The 19,765-nt window shown below is 44.8% G+C and overlaps 1 protein-coding gene across 1 annotated transcript in view; it reads left to right on the top strand.

Moving 5' to 3' along the window:
• The window catches only part of gas2l1 (growth arrest-specific 2 like 1), a 64,501-nt gene extending 49,100 nt beyond the window's left edge, over positions 1-15,401 (top strand). Inside the window, exon 5 of the mRNA XM_069932894.1 lies at positions 12,001-15,401. Within this exon, the coding sequence (XP_069788995.1) occupies positions 12,001-13,642 (1,642 nt within the window). The 3' untranslated portion in view covers positions 13,643-15,401. The remainder of the gene's footprint in view (positions 1-12,000) is intronic.
• The last annotated feature ends 4,364 nt before the right edge of the window (positions 15,402-19,765 follow it).

Here is a 19,765-nt window from a genome sequence, read left to right as displayed (position 1 = left end):
ATGGGTTTTCCCCAGGTTTTCTGGTTTCCTCCCATGCTAATGAGGTACAGGGTCAGTAGAATAATTGGGTATATTTGGGCAGTGCGGGAATCATGGGCCAGAAGGGCCTGTAACCATACTAGATCTCAAAATAAAATAAAAATACATTTTAAAAAATGTATTAGAATAATGGTGTGGAGGTTGCACATAATTGATTTTTCTTCCTGGTTACATTGCTGTCTTTGAATTATTTTCCTAGCCAGATGAGATATTTTACAAAGCAGTTATATAAATCTGCACCATCGTCAAGAGATGTAAAGGGCTTCATTTGAGTAGAATCTACCCTCGAGCAGGGATTTGGAAGGAGGTGTTTGTTGATGAAATGGGTGATTCATACTGGATATGGCATTGGTAACCCTCAACAGAGTGTTCATTCCACATTGAGGCTAAACAGAATAGGTATTGATCCTTGGCCTTCCATCACATAATCTCTGATGCAGAGAATTGGATGAAGTGGTTCCCCAGCTCAGAGCTGCTTCTTAAATTTGTTGCCACCTTAGCTGAGCCCATCTTCTGAAGTACTGATCCAGCTTCGTATCAGAGACTTTCTGACCTTTGTTTTAACACCCACTACCTCCTCTAAAACGTTCTCATTCATTTAAAATAAAAAGTCCTTAAATGAAACTTGTACTGGACGAAAGAATTGTTGCTCACAATATGGGTAATTATTGAATTCCAACAGCATAGAAGGAAGCAGATCTCATTACCAGATGATTCAAGGACCAGGGGAGACAGACTTGCATTCATGGCAAAATATATAGGGGCAATGTGAGGACATCAGAATTCACCACCAGCAGATGAATTGGGACACAAAATTAAATAGTGCCCTTTATGTAAAAAAATTGTGAAGTGTTTGTCAGGCTTTGGGAGAAGAGCAAGAGGAAAGGACTGGTAGTGTTACTGTTTTAAGTGCCAACAAACTTGGGTTGAATGAATGCTGCCTGAACTGTTTTGATTCATCAGCTGCATCATTTCCACTTAGATGTTTTGTTTCGTGCATTAAAGGCAAAATCAGAGGAAATGTTGGGAGGTAACACCCATAATAATACAGGAGGATTTGAAGGAAAATTCCAGTGTGGCTCAGAATGGCAATCTTGTGCAGTAAAGGAAAGATCAAAAACATTTCCTGTTTTATTGAATCATTTTCCATGTCTTCAGTCTGAGGGGTGAAAGTGACATTTCCCATGATCGCCTTAGAATTAAAAATCCTCTTCCTGTGGCATGGTCAGATTTTTGTTTCCAATATCAATACTGTAAATCATTAGTCATTTAAAAGCAGACTCCTCCATACTTCATTCCAAGAATTCATTCAAACCTTTAAAGACTAAGTGACTCTATAATGCATTAATGCTGTGATTAATACCTATTTTTCCACTTCAGAATCAGGGTTTTAAATCTAACCTGCACTGATGTGTTGAACACTCTTGTCCTGGATGTAAAAAGTCAAAAGTGGCATTAGTTTATGTAGACTCAAGTGGATGCAACAGAACTACCTTCTTAAACAAAGGCTATAAGGCAAAACAAACGACAGCAAATCTATACTCTGTTCTACCCCTTGTCGATTAGCACCATTCATCATATTTAGGCACTGAGAAAAGTAACTCTGCCGTCTCACTTTGCCATTCTATAAGAATAATTTTTATTTGCTTCATTTATCTATCAGAAGCAATTAGTAAACATACAATATTTCCCCCTACTACCCAAATCTAGCCCAGGTCTTGAAGTCTCCCTTATTATCTCTTTTCTTGGCTGAAAATATACAATAAATCTTGCGTACATAAAATTATGGTCAAAAGAACAAAACAGTGAAGATAACATTTATGATCTGCCTAGTGTTTGGGGGTGGGGGTGGGATTGGTGTTTCAAACATCAGCTCTTCCTATTCTGCAACATCACCAGGTGATTTTTGGCAGGGGATGTGAAAACTTTTTGTTCTATGGATATTCATTGGGATGACTCTCCCTATGATGCTTTGCACTGAAGACTTTTGTGACATTAGAGATGTAGCAGGAAGCTGAAGTAAATTGTGCACCTTTGATGGAACCTGTTTGCAGTGAAGAGCATTGTCTTCCCATTAGCTTAATAGCCCAATAGCCATGACTAGATGTGATAAGACTGAAGAGATTAAACTGCTGTGTTGGATGTGAGATGTGTTCGTGACTATATAGGGTTTCATGTCTGTTAGCATTTAAAATGTAACCTAAATTAAATTGTTTAAATTCTGTAAGGCATTCAGAGAGTTGCCACTTTGTCCAGCGGCCCTCACAGAAACCTACAGCACCTGGTGTTCCTAGGTCTCCCCTCCAAGTACTGACCAGGCCTGAGACTGCTTAGCTTCTGAGATCAGACAATCTCAGATATGTTCAGGCTATTAGACATCTCTTGGAGGAATCCTTCTCATGGTAAGAGGTATAAATGTGACAAACTTAAACTCTTTCATGATAATTTGTTGTTTGGCATACGAATAATCCTGGCTGGCATCTCCTCACATTAAATTATCTGGTGCAGTCCCTTCATCCACTGAATCACTGGCTCAATAATAATTGCAGAGTGTGGAAAATACTGAGCCTTATGGTTGCAGAATGTGGTGAGCGTCAGTTCTCTTGCTGCCAATAGGCCAGGTTGATCTTTCTGCTCTCGTTTGAGACTCTTCCATATCGCACGATGTGGTGTGACGCAACACTATGTCCTGGGTATGAAGGTAAGGCCTTTTCACCACAAGAAATATGCAGCAATCACTTCCATTATCATCGGCAGTTGCATCTGCTACAGGCAAGTTGGTTAGGATGAGCTTGAGTCAAATTGTCACTTGTTCACTTGCTATCTGTTTCTTGTCTGGTAGTTTATGGTCGGCAGGGCATGGCCTGGGGCAGTGCTCCAAACCACACTTAGTGATGGACATTGCCAAGCCTGCCATTCAGTCACACCAGGACATATTCATTCCAACAGATTCTATATAAACAATTGACCTCCAGTATAAATCAATCAACTCTTTCACAGGAGGAATGTGAATGCATATATCAGCTTTCTGAAGCAATCTCATGGATTTTAATATCTGATGTTCTAATTTCTGGCAGTGCAATAATTATTGACTCAACTAACTATGCTTCAGTTCTATGAAGGAGCAATCCATGGACATTCCATTTCTCAAACGAGTCTTGGCTTGATTGCAGATGCATGTGAGTAGATAATTAAATATGATTAAAGAGAGCACTTTCTGAAAGCCAAGTATCTGAAAATTAACAAGCTCTAATATGTTTTTTTTTGTGTTGTCATTGAGCAAATATCTGCTGCTTGTGCACAGATTCTAAGGAGGGGCAATGTTTTCTGACCTGATGATGATTAGAAAGGAATGGAAAACTATTTCTGTGGTCAACATGTCCTTATATGTAATGAGTACGTTGCAGGAGGGAAAAAGTCAAAGATATTTCATAGGAGCAGAGTTGGACAAAAATTTAGCAAACACTTGCAACTAAAAGCCTGATTTGAAGAGGTAGGTCTTTGCAATGGGAAAGGTGAGAAGTAGAGGGTTTGAAATTAAATTCCTTTACAACCTGATGCTAAACCAAAGAAAGGCATAATATACCCATGGCAAAAAAAAGTTTATATTTTGCCACATGGCAAAGTATTTTTATTTTGCTGAATTGTCATTTTTATGATAAAACCAGAAAAAGATAATGTGATAATGAAATATGAACACTGCTTTGTGTTTAACAAGCTATTCATCTTGATCAAGGGCCAGCCCTTGAAACCCAATACTTGTTTCATTTAGATTCTGCATATATTTAAGTGAACAAGGACTTGAAGATGGCAGGAAGTGAGTAATCGTTACAATTGAAACCAGGAATTTGGGTGACATGAGCGCATAATGCAGCTATTATACACTTCTGAATCCATAATTTAGTTATTGCATGTTTAGCTTTGAAAACGTGTTAATGGCAGTTAAAAGCGGGCCTGGAATTACGATGATCTCAGAATTACTTTTGATGCAAGAGATTATTGTGATATCACTACTGCAATGGCAAGATTGCATGACCTACAGACAAACCAGGAAATGACCATGCCCAAACAAATTGCGGCAAATAAGAGATCAGTGTACATTGATTATATATACACAAAATACATGTTCTCCTCCCAAAGATCCCTCTGATTTTGTTTCTCCTTTATCCCTACAATCATTTGCAGATTTTTCACATTTATACCCTCCACCACTATGACAGCTAGTGTCAGGCCGAGCCTCATCCCACTTGCACTCGTGTCAATCACTGATCACCCACCCCTCTCCCATCTTCCCCCCTTAATTCAGGGATGCTTTGATATGGTGTGCTGCTAGTAATGGCAAGCCTGAACTTGTCACCTGGCATTTTTGGCAAATGTCTGAAGCATTGGGGTAAAGGCAATGGGCTAGTCTTTGTGAGAATTTTAAATAAACCAGCATTGCAATTACTTGAAACAAGTGGTGTGTAAAGTGAATAATGAGGCAGTTATTCGGTACTGATGTGTATTATTTGTTTTAGTAATGCAATGCTCAATATAACTATGTAATGAAGTATTTTTTGCAACTTTTTAAAATTTAAAGCAATTAATGAAGGTTTGTAGCAAGGTGGCTACAGAAGAGAGACACACATCAGAAGAGTATATTCGACACTGAGTTTATTTGGTGATAGCTCTGCCTTTTACAGTCAGCTTGGCTGCGTGTGGCGTGGCTTGAGCGGGCTGGTTGCCAATTGGTTACCTCTGATGCCTGGGCCCCCTGCGATCCACTGGCGATTATTGGCCAGTTTCACTCTCCGTCGGTGGCCTCTGGGAACAGGCGTTTCAGCCCGCATGATGCTTTGCTGGTCACCACATTTAACGGCCATTTCCTGTGTTGACCCGAGGTGCGGGCTACTACATGATTTCCACCCCCCCCCCCCCCCCACCCCAGATCAGCGATTGGGGCACTGTTTTAGAAGATTGATCCCTGTGCTGTGGGGTCAGGTGAGTTATGGCCTGGTCAAAGCCCAAGCAGGCTGGTTTCAACCGGTTGAGTATGAAAGTCTCTTTTCAGCTGCGAATGTCCAAAACACGGGAGCTATCATGTCTGAGAACACTATATGGCCCCTTGTAAGGCTGCTGTGGAGTGGCCAGTGAGCCCAGTGCTGGACAAACACTTATTACAGTCAGTAAAGTTCTTTGGGATGTAAGTACAGGGTTGGCCATGGGGTCTAGGTTTAGCGGGGGCCAGGGTGTCTAGGCGTTCACTTAGTTGGGACAATGTGGTCGCCAGCAGCTCCACTAAGTCCTCGGGCTGTCATGAATTTGCCCGGTATAACTAGGGGTGTGCCATAGACCAACTCAGCAGAGGATGCCTCAAGGTCCTCCTTGGGTGCCGTGTGGATGTCTAACAGGACCCAAGGGAGTTTGTTGGCCCCGTTAGGTCTGGTAAGCCATGCCATTAAGTCTGCCTTAAGGTGCCTGTGGAACCTCTCCACCAACCCATTGGCCTGTGGGTGATACGCTGTGATGTGGCGGAGTTGGATCCCCAGGACATGGGCTAAGGTGGTCCACAGACTGGAAGTGAATTGGGCCCCCCCTGTCTGATATAAAGTGTTCGGGGACACTGAAATGTCCTACCCAAGTGTTGAGTAAAGTTCATGTGCATGCTTCTGTGGAAGCTTCTGATGGTGGCACCCCTCTGGTCAACCGGTGTGAGAAGGTAACATGTGCCTCTGGATATGGGTAGGGGCTTCACAATGTCAATGTGCATGTGGCTGAAATGGCGACGGGCTGGCTCCATATCTGTGGTGAAGCTTTATTATGAATATAGATTTTGGATGACTGGCACAGAGTACAAGTCCTGGCCCACAGGGCAACCTCTTTGCAGAGCCCATGCCAGACATACCTGTTCTCCACCATTTTGACTGTAGGGTGAGCTAAGTTGTTGATAGAGTTGAAAATCCACCTTTTTCATGGAGCTGGAATGACATGGTGAGGTTTACCCGTTGAGATGTAGCAGAGAAGCGTGCGATTGCTGTGGACAATCTGGGTGTCCTCCAGTTGTAAGCCGGTACACTGGAATGTCAGGGTCTGCTTGCTGCGCATCAAGCAGGGCCGCGTAGTCGATGCCAGGGGTAGGGTCGCGCATTGCTAAGATAGCCGGACAGGATAGGGCATCGGCCACCACATTGGATTTTCCGCCAATGTGCGTTGTAAATTTGGAAATGTAGGACAGGTGCCACTGTTGCCTGGCTGACCATTGATCTGACTCTTTACTGAAGGGGAAGGTGAAAGGTTTGTGGTCCGTGTAAATTTTGAACATCCTGCCCTCCAGGAAATAACAAAAGTGCTGAATTGCCAGGTATAAGGCTAACAATTCTCTATCAGAGACACTGTACTTGAGCTCTGGTGGCCTGAGGTGTTTTCTGAAAAAGGCCAGCGGTCAACATTGCCCATTCACCAGTTGCTCAAATACAGCCCCAACCACTGCTGGAGGCCTCTGACATGAGGGCTGTTGGGGCATCTATCCATGTGTCCACAAGGAGGGTGGCATTGGCTAGGGTGTTTTTGTGGCCAAGAAGGCCTTGGTTGCCTTCTGGGTCCATTTTGTTTTTACTGGGTCCTGCCATGCAAAGAAAGAGTGGGCTCATAATGCAGGTATGAAGTGGTGATAAAAGTTGACCATACCTGCAAACACTTGTCATCCCTTCACTGTTGATGGCCTGGGGAAAGAGAGGATAGCATCTACCTTAGTGGGTAATGGTCTGGCTCCATGTTGGTCAATATGATGGCTCAGGAAATCGATAATCTCTCAACCAGATTGGCACTTGGCCGGGTTGATGGTTAGGCCGAAATCGCTCAGCCTGAAGAATAATTGCTTTAAGTGGGTGGCATGCTCAGTGTGTGTGTGGCTAGCAATTAAAATGTTGTTGAGGTAAACAAAGGCAAAATGAGATCCTGGCTCACTGGATTCGTCAGCCTCTGGAAAGTCTGAGCCATGTTTTTTTTTAACCCAAAGGGCGTGTGGAAAATTTCAAACAATCCAAAGGGGGTTATGATGGCGGATTGTAGGATGTCTTTGGGGTGAACGGGATCTGGTGATAGCCCCTGATTAGGTCCACCTTTGAGAATATCCATGCCCCTTGCAGGTTAGTGGTGAAGTCTTGGATATGGGGCACGGGATATCTGTCCAGTATGGTGGCCTCATTGCAGAGTGACATTGAGTAGACTCCACATGGCCTCCAACCACCCGCTGCCTTGGGGACCATGTGGAGAAGGGAGGCCCAAGGACTATCGGAGCTCTGCATAATACAGAGTTACTCCATCTTTTTGAACTCGTCCCTGGTTAGGTTGAGTTTCTCAGCAGAGAGACGCTGTGCCCTGGTGTGGAGGGGAGGTACCTCTGTAACGATTTGGTGCCTCACCCCATGTTTGGGTTCTGCTGAATGGAGGTGAGGTGTGGTGATGGAGGGGAATTCTGCTAGAACCCGAGCGAATTGTTGTCGGCAGTACTCACTGAGTGCAAGTGGGGGCTGGTGAGTTCAGTGCCCTTGAGTAACTGAAATGTCCGGATGTGCATAAGCCACAGGAGTGAGTTGATATTCACCAGGAGTGAGTTGGCTTGCAGGAAATCTGCACCCAGTTGTTGTCTGTCCCCGATGCGTAGGGGAATAGTGAGGGGGCTGAATGTTTGGATGTAGGAGCCGTTTGCCGCTTGGAGCTCCCGGCCCATTTGCTGCAGCGGGCCTCCAGGCTGATTGGGGGAATGATGCAGTGCCCCAGTGTCCACCAAGAAATGTCGGCCTGACAGGGAATCTTGAATATGCAGCAGGCTATGAAGCTGGCTGGTCGTCGCAGCCATTACAATGACTGGCCTGGGTGTTTCCCTGGAACGTGCAGGGGGAGCAGCATCAACGGGCTTCGGAACCCCAACGTCAATAATACAAATAGTGCAGCTCACCGGTAGGGTGTGGTGTCCGGTCAGACGCTGGTCTTCCTGGCCAGGCACAGTTAACACGGTGCTATCACCCGCTTGAGCCAAATGCAGGTGTCCCTCTTTGCCGCCCATAGCAGGGCTGCTCAGGCAGCCACCTTCCTGGAGTCATCAAAGTCTTCCTCCACAATGGGCAGCCTCTCCAGGAAGATCTGCTGGAACAGCGGGCAGGAGGTGTAGCCGTCGTTGAGAATAGCTCATGAGAGTGGAAGGGGCCCTGTTTCCCAAACCATCGAAATGCAACAGTTGGGCAGTGCACTCGCTTTGAGAGCCCAAAAGTGTGGGTTAACAGCTCTTTGATGGTCACATACCTTCCTTGTTCTGAGGGCTGCTGGAGGAAGTTGATGACGCGGGCTGGAGTGTCCTGATCGAGGGCGCTGACCATGTGGTACTAGCGTGTGTCGTTGTCAGAGATCCATCAAATGGCAAACTGTGCCTCAGCTTGCTGGAACCACACCCATGGTTGTGACATCCAAAGGTCGGGCAGCTTCAATGCTATGGCAGCCCACCCACATACCTGGAGCACCACCGGGTATGGCCGGTTGCCTGTTGGTTTCCTTGGATACCTGGACCCCTTATGGCGGTGATTGGCCAGTTTCACCACTCTGTCGGCAGCCTATGGCAATGGGGATTTCAGCCCACGCGATGCTTTGCCGGTTGCTGCGCTAAATGGCCATTTCCTGTGTTGGCGTAGGCCGCTACAGGTCTGTTACAAAGAAATAACTAAAATAGGTGAATACAACTAAGGGGCATTTAATCATTTGCAATTTTTATTTGGCATTTGCATTCAGAAAAAAAAACAAATGAAGCACAAAAGTTTGGCAAAGAGCCCATATATTAGGTTAGTGTTTATTAATTGCAATCTGTCAGAGTACAGAAGCTGAACAAGGTATGTATGGCAAGAGTGACAGTGAAAACATGAAGTAGGCGAAATATTTATTGCTATACTTTGTGGAATTGATCCCATTTCTTTTTTGATTTGTGGGGATATGCAATATTATTGAAGAAATCTTAATAGTATTGTCAATTTAGCTTTTCTCTCCCCACATCAGTTAATATGTTTCCTTTTCAATAATGCTTATTAGACAAGAACAAGTCTTTAAACCCTTTCATGACGAAGGCTAATCAACATGTTGCAGGTTTTGTGAGTGTGGGGTGAGTGTGGGGTGAGTGTGGGGTGAGTGTGGGGTGAGTGTGGGGTGAGTGTGGGGTGAGTGTGGGGTGAGTGTGGGGTGAGTGTGGGGTGAGTGTGGGGTGAGTGTGGGGTGAGTGTGGGGTGAGTGTGGGGTGAGTGTGGGGTGAGTGTGGGGTGAGTGTGGGGTGAGTGTGGGGTGAGTGTGGGGTGAGTGTGGGGTGAGTGTGGGGTGAGTGTGGGGTGAGTGTGGGGTGAGTGTGGGGTGAGTGTGGGGAGAGTGTGGGGAGGGTGTGGGGAGGGTGTGGGGAGGGTGTGGGGAGGGTGTGGGGAGGGTGTGGGGAGGGTGTGGGGAGGGTGTGGGGAGGGTGTGGGGAGGGTGTGGGGAGAGTGTGGGGAGAGTGTGGGGAGAGTGTGGGGAGAGTGTGGGGAGAGTGTGGGGAGAGTGTGGGGAGAGTGTGGGGAGAGTGTGGGGAGAGTGTGGGGAGAGTGTGGGGAGAGTGTGGGGAGAGTGTGGGGAGAGTGTGGGGAGAGTGTGGGGAGAGTGTGGGGAGAGTGTGGGGAGAGTGTGGGGAGAGTGTGGGGAGAGTGTGGGGAGAGTGTGGGGAGAGTGTGGGGAGAGTGTGGGGAGAGTGTGGGGAGAGTGTGGGGAGAGTGTGGGGAGAGTGTGGGGAGAGTGTGGGTGTGCCCATGTGGTTGTACGCATTACAGAGAAAGGTGAGGAAAGTTTAAATAGCACAGAGTTGTTATTCTCATTTGCTTTAATGTTACTGGGGGGAAAAAAAGAAACATGAGCAGACTATTCAAATTCTCCAAACAAGAAGGTCTGGTATTCGTGCCTTTGGTCCTCTTTTATCTCACCTACCAGCGAGTGATGCATCAGTGGTGCACCATCTAACATCTAACACTTGCTTCTGACACCAGGAATTAGTTTCAAATTGTGCAGGGTTCATAAGGCTATTCAATGAGCATGTGCTGACATTTTGCACTTGCAGTCCAGTTCCATCTATTTCCTAGCACTCTCCTATTAGCTTCAGTTTTTCCTCCTTCTATCCATTTGTTTCCTCACACAAATAACTTGAAGCACCTTCCACCTCCCTTTTACTGAATTCCAGAACTACATGTCTCGTGGGAAAGGTTATTTTACCAATCATTTTGTATTTGACTCTTTATTCACTTTGTCCAGATTAATTGGTGTCAAATTGCTCTTCAATTTTCCCTGTGGTCAAGGAGAAAGTTATAAGAAATGTGAGCAGGATAGGTGGAGCTTCCTCTCAAGCGTTTCCACAAGTCCTCATCGATGGGGCGAGGTTTACGGTCAGATGGAGTTAATATGATACTGTCATCCGCTTGAGCAAAATGCACGTGACCTTCTCTGCAGCCCATAGCAGCCTTGCGGCAAGGTTGGTGCAACACTATTACAGTTCCAGCAACCCAAATTCAAATCTCCTGCTGTCTCTCTGCATGAGTTTCTTCTGGGTGCTTGGTCTCCTCGCACATTCCAAAGACCTATCAGGTTTGAAGGTCGATTGGTCATTTGGGCTGCACAGGAAGGGTTGGTTACTGTACTGTGTCCCTGAATTAAATTGTACCTGATCTTCTCCCTTAGTCATTTTCCTGCAATATCTCCACAACTTTGATTGAAAATAATAACTAAACACTTCCCTCTTGGGAAGGAGAATTGCAGGTGTTCACCAAGACCCCAGTAAAGAAATGCCTCCTCATCTTAGTCTTAAAAGGCCTAACTCATTTAAAAAAATGAATCCTCAGCCAGGAGAAGCTATTTTCCTGCATCCAAATCTGTCAACTCTCTTGTGTTTTGCTGAGATTTCTCATTCTTCCAAAATTCAGAAAAATCTGTCCCAGTCTACACTCAATGTCTCAGCAAGCAGCAAACCACCAGTCTAATTGATCATTGCTGTACTCCCTCCATGATGAGCTGCTCCTTCTTGGCCAGATGAAAACCATGCAAAAATATTGCAGGTGTAGGCAACTGCAAATGAGATTTCCTTACTCCTGTATTCAAGTCCTTAATGATTTCATCTCCTTTCTACCAGTGTATAAAGTTCCTCATCCAAAGTGTCAGACTGGTTTTGTCCAACTTCTAAAATACTTTCAATAATTCCTGGAATATTGTGCCAGAACTGAAAGTAATATTGTATTTGCAGTCATTTGTACATTATAAAATTGAAACAGAATTTATTTTTTCAACCTTGCTGTTTGGGCAGCCTTGGACTCTATAATGTTTTGCAATTCGCTTCGTCTCCTACACACCCTTAAAAATTGTATGCATTATGACGCCTAATTTTCCTGTTGACAGCCAACTTTTGCCCCAATTTGTTTTGCAGGAGAGGAGATTTTTGTGCCTTCAGAGCAAAGCATAAATTCTGCTCAGTTGATGCCAAGTCTTCTGTGGAAGTTTTATGTTAGCCCCTTGGATACCAATCTCTGAATTACTTTGGTTTTCTGTCATTTCCTGCATTTATTTTTATTTGATTTCATCCAGTGCTTGTCCTTCTTCTTTCCTGTGTCCCTGGGATTCTGCAATTTCTTCTGTAATCAACTGTCTCTTCACCCCCTTAACCTCCTTTCTCACCCTCTTCATTCCCTGGTTAAACTTCTGAGCACCCTCCATCCTGTATTCTTCCCCTGCTTCTGCGCAGTGATGCCTCCATTGCAAAGGGGTCGAATCGGTGCAAAGAATGGCCTCCACCACAGAAAGATGTCGAACATGTCCAACAAATGAGCCAAATGTTTAACATGTAATTCAAAGGTCGAAACAGAACTGCATTTGTGTTGTAAATCCAATTTGACTTTGCTGCGGATTTAATTTTTCTTTTTTTTTTGTGCATTTTAGGCGAAGGGAATCCTCAATACCCAGGCGGCGGCAAGCGGGAGAACGGGATCATACTGCCATGAAAACAGGTGCGCAAAAATCCCAATTTCCACAGCGAAAAATGGCAAGTGACGATGTCCTGATGATAGAGCGGATAGGTGGGCAACACATTATTCAACGGCCCCTAGCACAGCACGATCCAAATCCACGGACCTTGCGAACAAGGCGGAGAAGCCAGTCATCCGAGCAGCACAGTCCATGGACACAGCGTGGGGAGAACGAAGGGCCAGGGCACCAGCCCAGCACGACATCGCCACGCCAGGGCAGGTCGCGACCACCCCGGGAAGCGGCCAGAAGCTTCTCAGTGCCAATAAAGGGGAAGGCTCAATCCGGTGCACTGAGCATCCGGGGGAAAGAGACTCATGTGGGCGAAGCTAGTAGAGGAATGTCCAGGACCAAATCCCCTGCTCCACCCGCAACCTCCAGCCTGCAGGCAGCATCCACACCACCAAAGTGTACCACTCCTTCGGTCACCAAGACCAGAGCATTAATGATCCCTGCCAGCTCCTCCAGCCCCGCAGCTAAAGCGTGCCCAACAAAGGCACCACAGTCCATTCCCCGGACTGGCCACATCACTCACCATGTCCTGTGCTATGATCAGAACCAGAACGTGGTGAATGTTTGTGTGGATTCCCATGGCCAGCCATCTTCCATTGGCTGCTGTGGCACCAGTCGGTGTTCACCAACGCTGCAGACCGAGATTCTCCCCCCTGCTCCAAGTTTCTATTCTGTTCGAGAAGATGAACTGTGTCAGAGCTTTGAGGAAGAGTTCCTGGCGAATACCGAGCAGGTTCCACTGGAGAGCGATGATACCAAGGCCAGTGAAACATTGCTGGTCACCAACAAAATGGAGCCTAAGATAGAAGCAGAGCGGGAGACGTTGACTGCATCCCCACTAACCAATTCCAACGGTGCAACACTGACTGTACCTCCGCCTGGGCGAACCAACAGCCTGGTGTTGGGGTGTGGCTGGCTCGGCGGGACCTGGAATGGGGGCAGCTTGGATACCCAGGCGAGCCATGTTCTGAAAACGATCGAGAATGTGAGGGAGCCCATCCTCCCAAGCCCCCAGAGTGAAAGGCAACTATACACGGTGGGGTTCACCATTGGCTCAATCCCCCCGGGACCTCCTGAGGAGAAGGTGCAGAATAGACAGGCCCCCGATGTCCATGCAGTGGACAGAATGACCCCTCCACACCAAGGGCATGAGAACAGTGAAGGCTCCAGCGAGTCCTCCATCAACCTGCCGCTCAGCTTGCCCGTTGTTCAGATGAGGCCCAGGAAAGGTCTGAAGAAACCCGACAGAGTACCTTCCATCTACAAACTGAAGCTACGGCCCAGGATCCGACCGCGGACTGACAATCGGCCAGAGAAGAAACCCTCCAAAATCCCCACTCCAGTCAGCTGCAGGCAAGGGGAGAGATCTCGGCGCTCACCCCAGAATTCTCTCCTGGACGCCACTCCCTCCTGGTGCAAATTGCAACACCAGCTGATCTTGTGCAATGAGGACCTTCAGAGTTTGAGAGAGGATCTCCCCCCTTCACCCAGCTCTGATGATGGGAGCGCTTCCACTCTAATTCAGGATAGAGACTCGTGGGCTTGATCCTCAACATGTTTGCTTTCACGTTTCGCATTTTGAACCACGTATTCTCAGGTTGAATACTGTATATTACAGAAATTTGGTCTCCCTCCGTCTTGTAACGCTACTGGCATGATATTTGAGAGGGGAACATGGATCAGTGAATCTTTGGGAACCTCCAATAACCTGGCAGTGCTCAATGTCTCAGCTCGTTGCTCGTCGAGATCCTTGCTATTGGATAAAACCTGATGCACATTGGAAGGATTGTTTGACATAATTTCAACATTCATCTGTCGTCAGTATTGACTGTAAGCGGGGATCCATTGCTAAACGGGGGATGTATCGAGAGCATTTGAAATGAAAACAAAATGTGGCCGTGTAGCACATTGGCCATTTGGGACTTTGGTGGATCTGCCTGGTTAATTCACCTGGTCTGGTTGTGTTCAAAGTGGGAACTGGGTCTTTATTACAGCCAGCCAGAATACTGATTGGTCACTGGAACTGAGAAAAGGTTGCAAATTCCACAGAGGGTGGGGTGGGCTTCAGGGCTGTTCGTAATATTTTTTTTTTCCGCCATGTGAGATACATCCACCCCAACTTGTAGCGGTTGGTAGAGAACCTCATGCTGATCATTGGGATCTAGCTTTCTACTTATTAACCAGAGTTTTTAATAGTTGTGTTGAAGAGCAGTTTGCTTTGTAAAATGAATAATCTCTGTGCTAAGTCGTTTCTTTGCCAGACTCGAGTTGTGTTGCTCGGTTCTGTATTGGTACTCTGAACGCCGGACTGGATATTCCGTAGAAGAGGGGTCCTTTTGAACACAGGAGTCTTATTATCCCATTCACAAAACCTCTCATTTCAAAGTGGAGGTGGGGAAGGGTCTCGTCATTCAGACAGAGTTCTTGGAGGGAAATGGACAGTCAACATATCTCCCACCACCCCCCCCCCCCACCCCACAAGTCCTGATCCAAACCGTTTATTAATATCTCTCCACAGACACTGCCTGACCCGCTGAGTCTCTCCAGGTTCTTCCTGCACCAGAAGTTCTGTGGTTTATCTTGCATCAATTTACTTTTAAGTTTACTTTTTTTCTCTCCTCTGGACTTGCCTGTTTTTCCCTTGTGGAATGTGATCTTACAATCTAGAGGCTGCCCCATATCCAGCCCCATCAATACACCCCTGTCCTGGGCCAAGGTCACTGCTCATGTACCCACATGGGCTCGGCTGCTCTCGAGCCGAGGTGATGTGGGAGAGTTCAGGAATGAGGCACCGCAGTTGCTCACTTGTCAGGCAGTGCTGTGCACGCCACCCCAACCCACCCATCCCGCCCCATCCTTCCTGACCAATCCCTGCACGCTGCTGTCCAGAAGTGCCTGGTTTGGGCACCAGCAACGCAGGGCCGCTCACCTTATCCCGGTGCCTTGTCTGGGTCTTGGATCCGAGGTGATCGGTGTTCCATCACTCTTTGATGCTTCTCTCCTCGATCCATCCCTGGGTTAGGGTGTTAGTTTGGGTCACTCGCCATCACCTGTTCAATCTGTGTGGTGCTATTTACCAAAGAAGTATCATTCGAGGGTTGAAGAAAGTGTGTGTGTGTGTGTGTGTGTGTGTGTGTGTGTGTGTGTGTGTGTGTGTGTGTGTGTGTGTGTGTGTGTGTGTGTGTGTGTGTGTGTGTGTGTGTGTGTGTGTGTGTGTGTGTGTGTGTGTGTGTGTGTGTGTGTGTGTGTGTGTGTGTGTGTGTGTGTGTGTGTGTGTGTGTGTGTGTGTGATTTGTGATTATAATTGCAATACTGAGAAGTGAGTCTGCAATCTTCATCAATGTGGTTACATTGTAGATGTTTCAACGTCATTCCCCGCTCCTCTCAATCTAACTTTTCCAAAATGTATGAAACATTTCTGTCGCTGTTTTCACAAGAGTTAACGCCATGTTCTTGTCGAAGACAGGCCTTGCTTAATGGAAATGGCTTTGTGATATTAAACTGCCGCTGAACTAATGGTGATGACGAACGTTGCTTCGATTACAGCGAGAGGGGATTTGTATGCTTCTGGTGCTAGCCTTCCCTATCAGTTTTGGGTCATCAGTGGTAAATTTGCATTTAATAATATTCTTACTTTCTAATTTGAATGATCCCATTCGTGAATTAATTATAGCAATTGGGATTCGTTCTCCTGTTCTCCCTTGGCATAATTTGGGGGTAGAAATCATGAATTGATGATTAGGATACAAATTGACCCCCGCTGATGTTCAGACGTTGGCGTCATTTGTCCATTTAAATGGCGTTGTAATTTTTTTTTCCTAATTATAAATCTAATCCTGCTGCTTCCAAGAAACCTGTTTGCACAATTAAGTGTAGATGCTGTAATCTATACATAAGGTCATATATTCTGGAATATTGACTGGATTTTAGGGCTGGGCTCTTAGAATGATATGCGTGTAACCATAATATTAAAATATAATTAATTTGTATACAGCTATTAACTACCTATGCAATTGCAATGATAAAAAGGCCTTACTTCTTGAAACAATAACCAATAACTGTTATCTGTAGTGAACTGTCCTTGGTGATTTGAACCCCGTCCTGCTGAATAATGGAGAGGGTGACTGTGATGTGAATCGTGGTGTACAAGCCCTTTAACTAATTCCGTAACCCACACTAGATGAATGCAGTTTTTTTTCCAAGCTGCATTCGAAAACTAATTTGCACAATACTTCACAATGAGTCTTAGAAAAGATGAATAATAAAATGTTGCTCAAATGTTTTGCTTCCGCCTGAAGAACTTCGACAGTAACAAGTGATCAAATGCACGAATGTGGGGACTGGAGCAAGATGCAGATGAGTAACATTTGCCTTTTTTGTTGGATGGACACTGTCTCCTCACCCACCCTACCTCATGTCTCGCCGCCCGTCTGATTTCCCCCACCCCCCTTCTTTTTCTCTGACTCCCGAGAGGGAACAATAAACTGGAAGCCAATCTGTGAAAATAAATATGAGGCCAGGCTGTTTTCGGTGGGGGGTGGGGGGGGGGGTCCTCCCTGACCCTAGCAGGTCCTGGCCTTTCTGACCCTTCCCTGTGATCTGTGATTTCAGTGCGCTTTGACTGAAGGGGGTTGCAGTCCGCTTGGCCCAAATGGGTAGGGTGAGTGTGCAACTTGGACTGGTGGGATCATCAAATACTTGAAGATAAACAGGATTTCTTTGTAGGACTTGAACCGAACTTTGGTTGAACATTGTGTATGAGAAATATTATTTTCAACATGGAAACATTAACACGACGGGAGGAAACACGACGCCGTCGGCATTGGAAGCAATCCTATATTGTCGACGGAGGATGGGTTTTTAAAATGTAGAGAAATTCTTCCCCTGGACCCTGGTGTGAATGTATTGTTATGTGTGTATGGGAAATATTGGAACCAGGAGAACAGAAAACAATGTTGCAAAAGGAATGTTTTGCATCTAACCCCACCCATGCCTTAAAGTAATGCTTCCACTATTTAACAATGTAAGAGTATACACCTGTTGTAAATTATCTGATGCTTGAATCACCACTGCATGGACTGGAGGGAGTGAACGTATGGAGTGACGCCGGCCGTATTGTAGGTGCTTGAAACTTGACATTGGGGATCATGTGATGTGATGGCAGAATGGCGATGTGGGGGAGAACTTTGCAATATTTGCACATTTGCTTTATTCAAAGTCACATCACACATTTGAAAAATAAAGACTAATAAAAATAATTTTTTACAGAAATATTTAGTATGGTCCTGCTGTACTTCTCTGAAATGTTCATCTCTACTCAAAAAAAATTCTGAAATGCTCAAGATAGCATCTGCAAATATGAAGAAGAAGGTTGGGAAACGTTGGGCATGTTTCTTCAGTAGAACTTCGAGAGACTGTCACATGATCATCATTAAAGATGCTGACCTGCCAAGCTTTTCTCATTTTCCCTAAATCATTATTGAGGTGAGCATTCTGGATGCATTAAAGAAGTGTTTCAGGGGTGGAGGAATGGAGTAGGAGCAGAGGGTGTCTTGAGTATGGGTTCAAAAGCTGCATAGGTAAGATCTGAAGAAAAGTAGAATAAATTAATTGATACCTTGCACATATTGAATGTATCATTCACCTACCTACTCCTGGTCAGATGTGCCTCATTTGAATCCATATTATTTTCAGGCTATATCAGAGAATTGGGGCATTTTGTATCTTTGTAATTGATATTGTTTTACAATCTATCTTTTACTGGACACTTTGTTGCTTTGTGTTCTTAAGGTATCAACAGTGCTCTACAGAGGGCATCCATTGTTTGTTTTTTATTATTTTTTTTAAATCCCACTACCAAGAAAGAAGCTGTTTGGCCAAAAAAAAACAGACAGAATTCTTATCAGAGAGATAAATGACCTCATTAGTCAACACTTCCACCTTCATAACGAATCAAAGATTATGAAAGTTATTCAAAAAGGTCCCGACAGAGTTTAAAAAAATTTAAATTCAAATCAGAAATTAATCATCTAATCTTCTCTAAGTTTAAACATGACATGATGTCACATAGCCATTGAGTGTGATTAGGTGGGGTAACGTCTTTCCATCTGAGCGACACAGCCCACCTTGCCATAAGAGAAATAAAAGTTAATACCTGCAGCTCAGATGTTGTTAAAAGTTATGTCACTCTCTCCAACAATAGCAAATAAAGCAGTTACAGGATTAGGTTTAAAATTGACTTCAAAAAGTCCAGAGAAAGTATGAAATACTTTGTTCCAATATTTCTCAAGACTCAATAAGTGGTTCTCAACCTTTTTTCTTTCCACTCACATATGACTTTAAGTAATCCCTATGCCATTGGTGCTGTCTGATTTGTAAGGGATTGAAAATCACTGCTCTAGACCCAATTGTTAATGAAATATTTTTGAGAAAATTTGTCATTGGCCCATTTCTTTTGGACTTATGAAATGGTGCACCTAATGAGTCAATTAGGTACAATTAAAACTGGTTTTCAAACTGAGCACCTATCGCACAGAGAATATTTCCAGTGGTATGTGAGTGGAAAGAAAAAGGTTGAGAACCACTGAATTAGATGTTCTTAATGTGTTTTTTTTTAAATACAAGATCAGTTCAAGGATCAGCTTAGCTGCCTGAATAATGAATGAAGCCTGGTTAATGTGTTGCACCATTTGATGGCCTGTTGGAGGAAGGTGAATAGTTAGAATGTGGGGCTTGGATGGCAGACAGTGTAGATGCTAATGCCAGTGAAAGACAAAAATCTACCGATGCTGTTATTTGTAGTAAAACACACACAGAAATTCTGGAGAAGCTCAGCTGATCTTGCAGTGTCCAAAGGTGGTAAAGATTATTACTGATGTTTCAGGCCTGAGCCCTTCAAGGTACAAGCAAAAAACAGGAAGGCATCTGAATAAAGACTGAAAAATGGCAGAGAAGGAGTCCAGACCAACAGTCAAAAGGTATGAATTGGATGATGAGAGGAAAGATGAAAATTAATGTTGGTCTGTGAAAGGAGGATGGGATCAGTGGAAGAGGGATTGTCCAGCAGGAAATGGAGATTAGGAGATGCCAAGGGCACATTTTACAAAGGTAATTTTAATCCTTTGGAATGAGACACTGATTATAGGGTGTATTTAGAAATAAAATGCTGCAGAGGCTGATTAACTGTTGGAATGAGATGGTTATTCCATGAGCAAAGTTTGATTAGAATGGTTTGTGTTTTCTGGAGTTTGGAAGAATGAATTGAACTGCAAAAATTGTAAATTTGAGGATTTGTGCAATAAGAGGTTGAAGGATTAGCATTGTCTCAATTGCTGACTTTCTCAGGAGAAAGTCATGTGAGCTTTGTCCTTTAAAGGATTTGTAAATCTTCAGAATTCTCTGTCCTGGAGATCTGTTGATACTTAGATTTTTGAGTGTATGCAGGATAGTGATTGAAATCATTATCCACTGAGTATTGAGGAAAAAGTTGAGGGAGATTAATTGTAACCTTGCTGAGTGTTCGAAAAGAGCTACATGGCCTACAGTGTATGCAGGATAGTGATTGAAATCATTATCCACTGAGTATTGTGGAAAAAGTTGAGGGAGATTAATTGTAACCTTGCTGAGTGTTCGAAAAGAGCTACATGGCCTACAGGTCTATTAATGAGGG

The sequence above is a fragment of the Narcine bancroftii genome, chromosome 4, assembly GCF_036971445.1.
Source record: "Narcine bancroftii isolate sNarBan1 chromosome 4, sNarBan1.hap1, whole genome shotgun sequence".
NCBI classification, from domain to species: domain Eukaryota; kingdom Metazoa; phylum Chordata; class Chondrichthyes; order Torpediniformes; family Narcinidae; genus Narcine; species Narcine bancroftii.
Note: the sequence above shows the minus strand (reverse complement) of the source record. Positions and strands in the feature narration are given on the sequence as shown.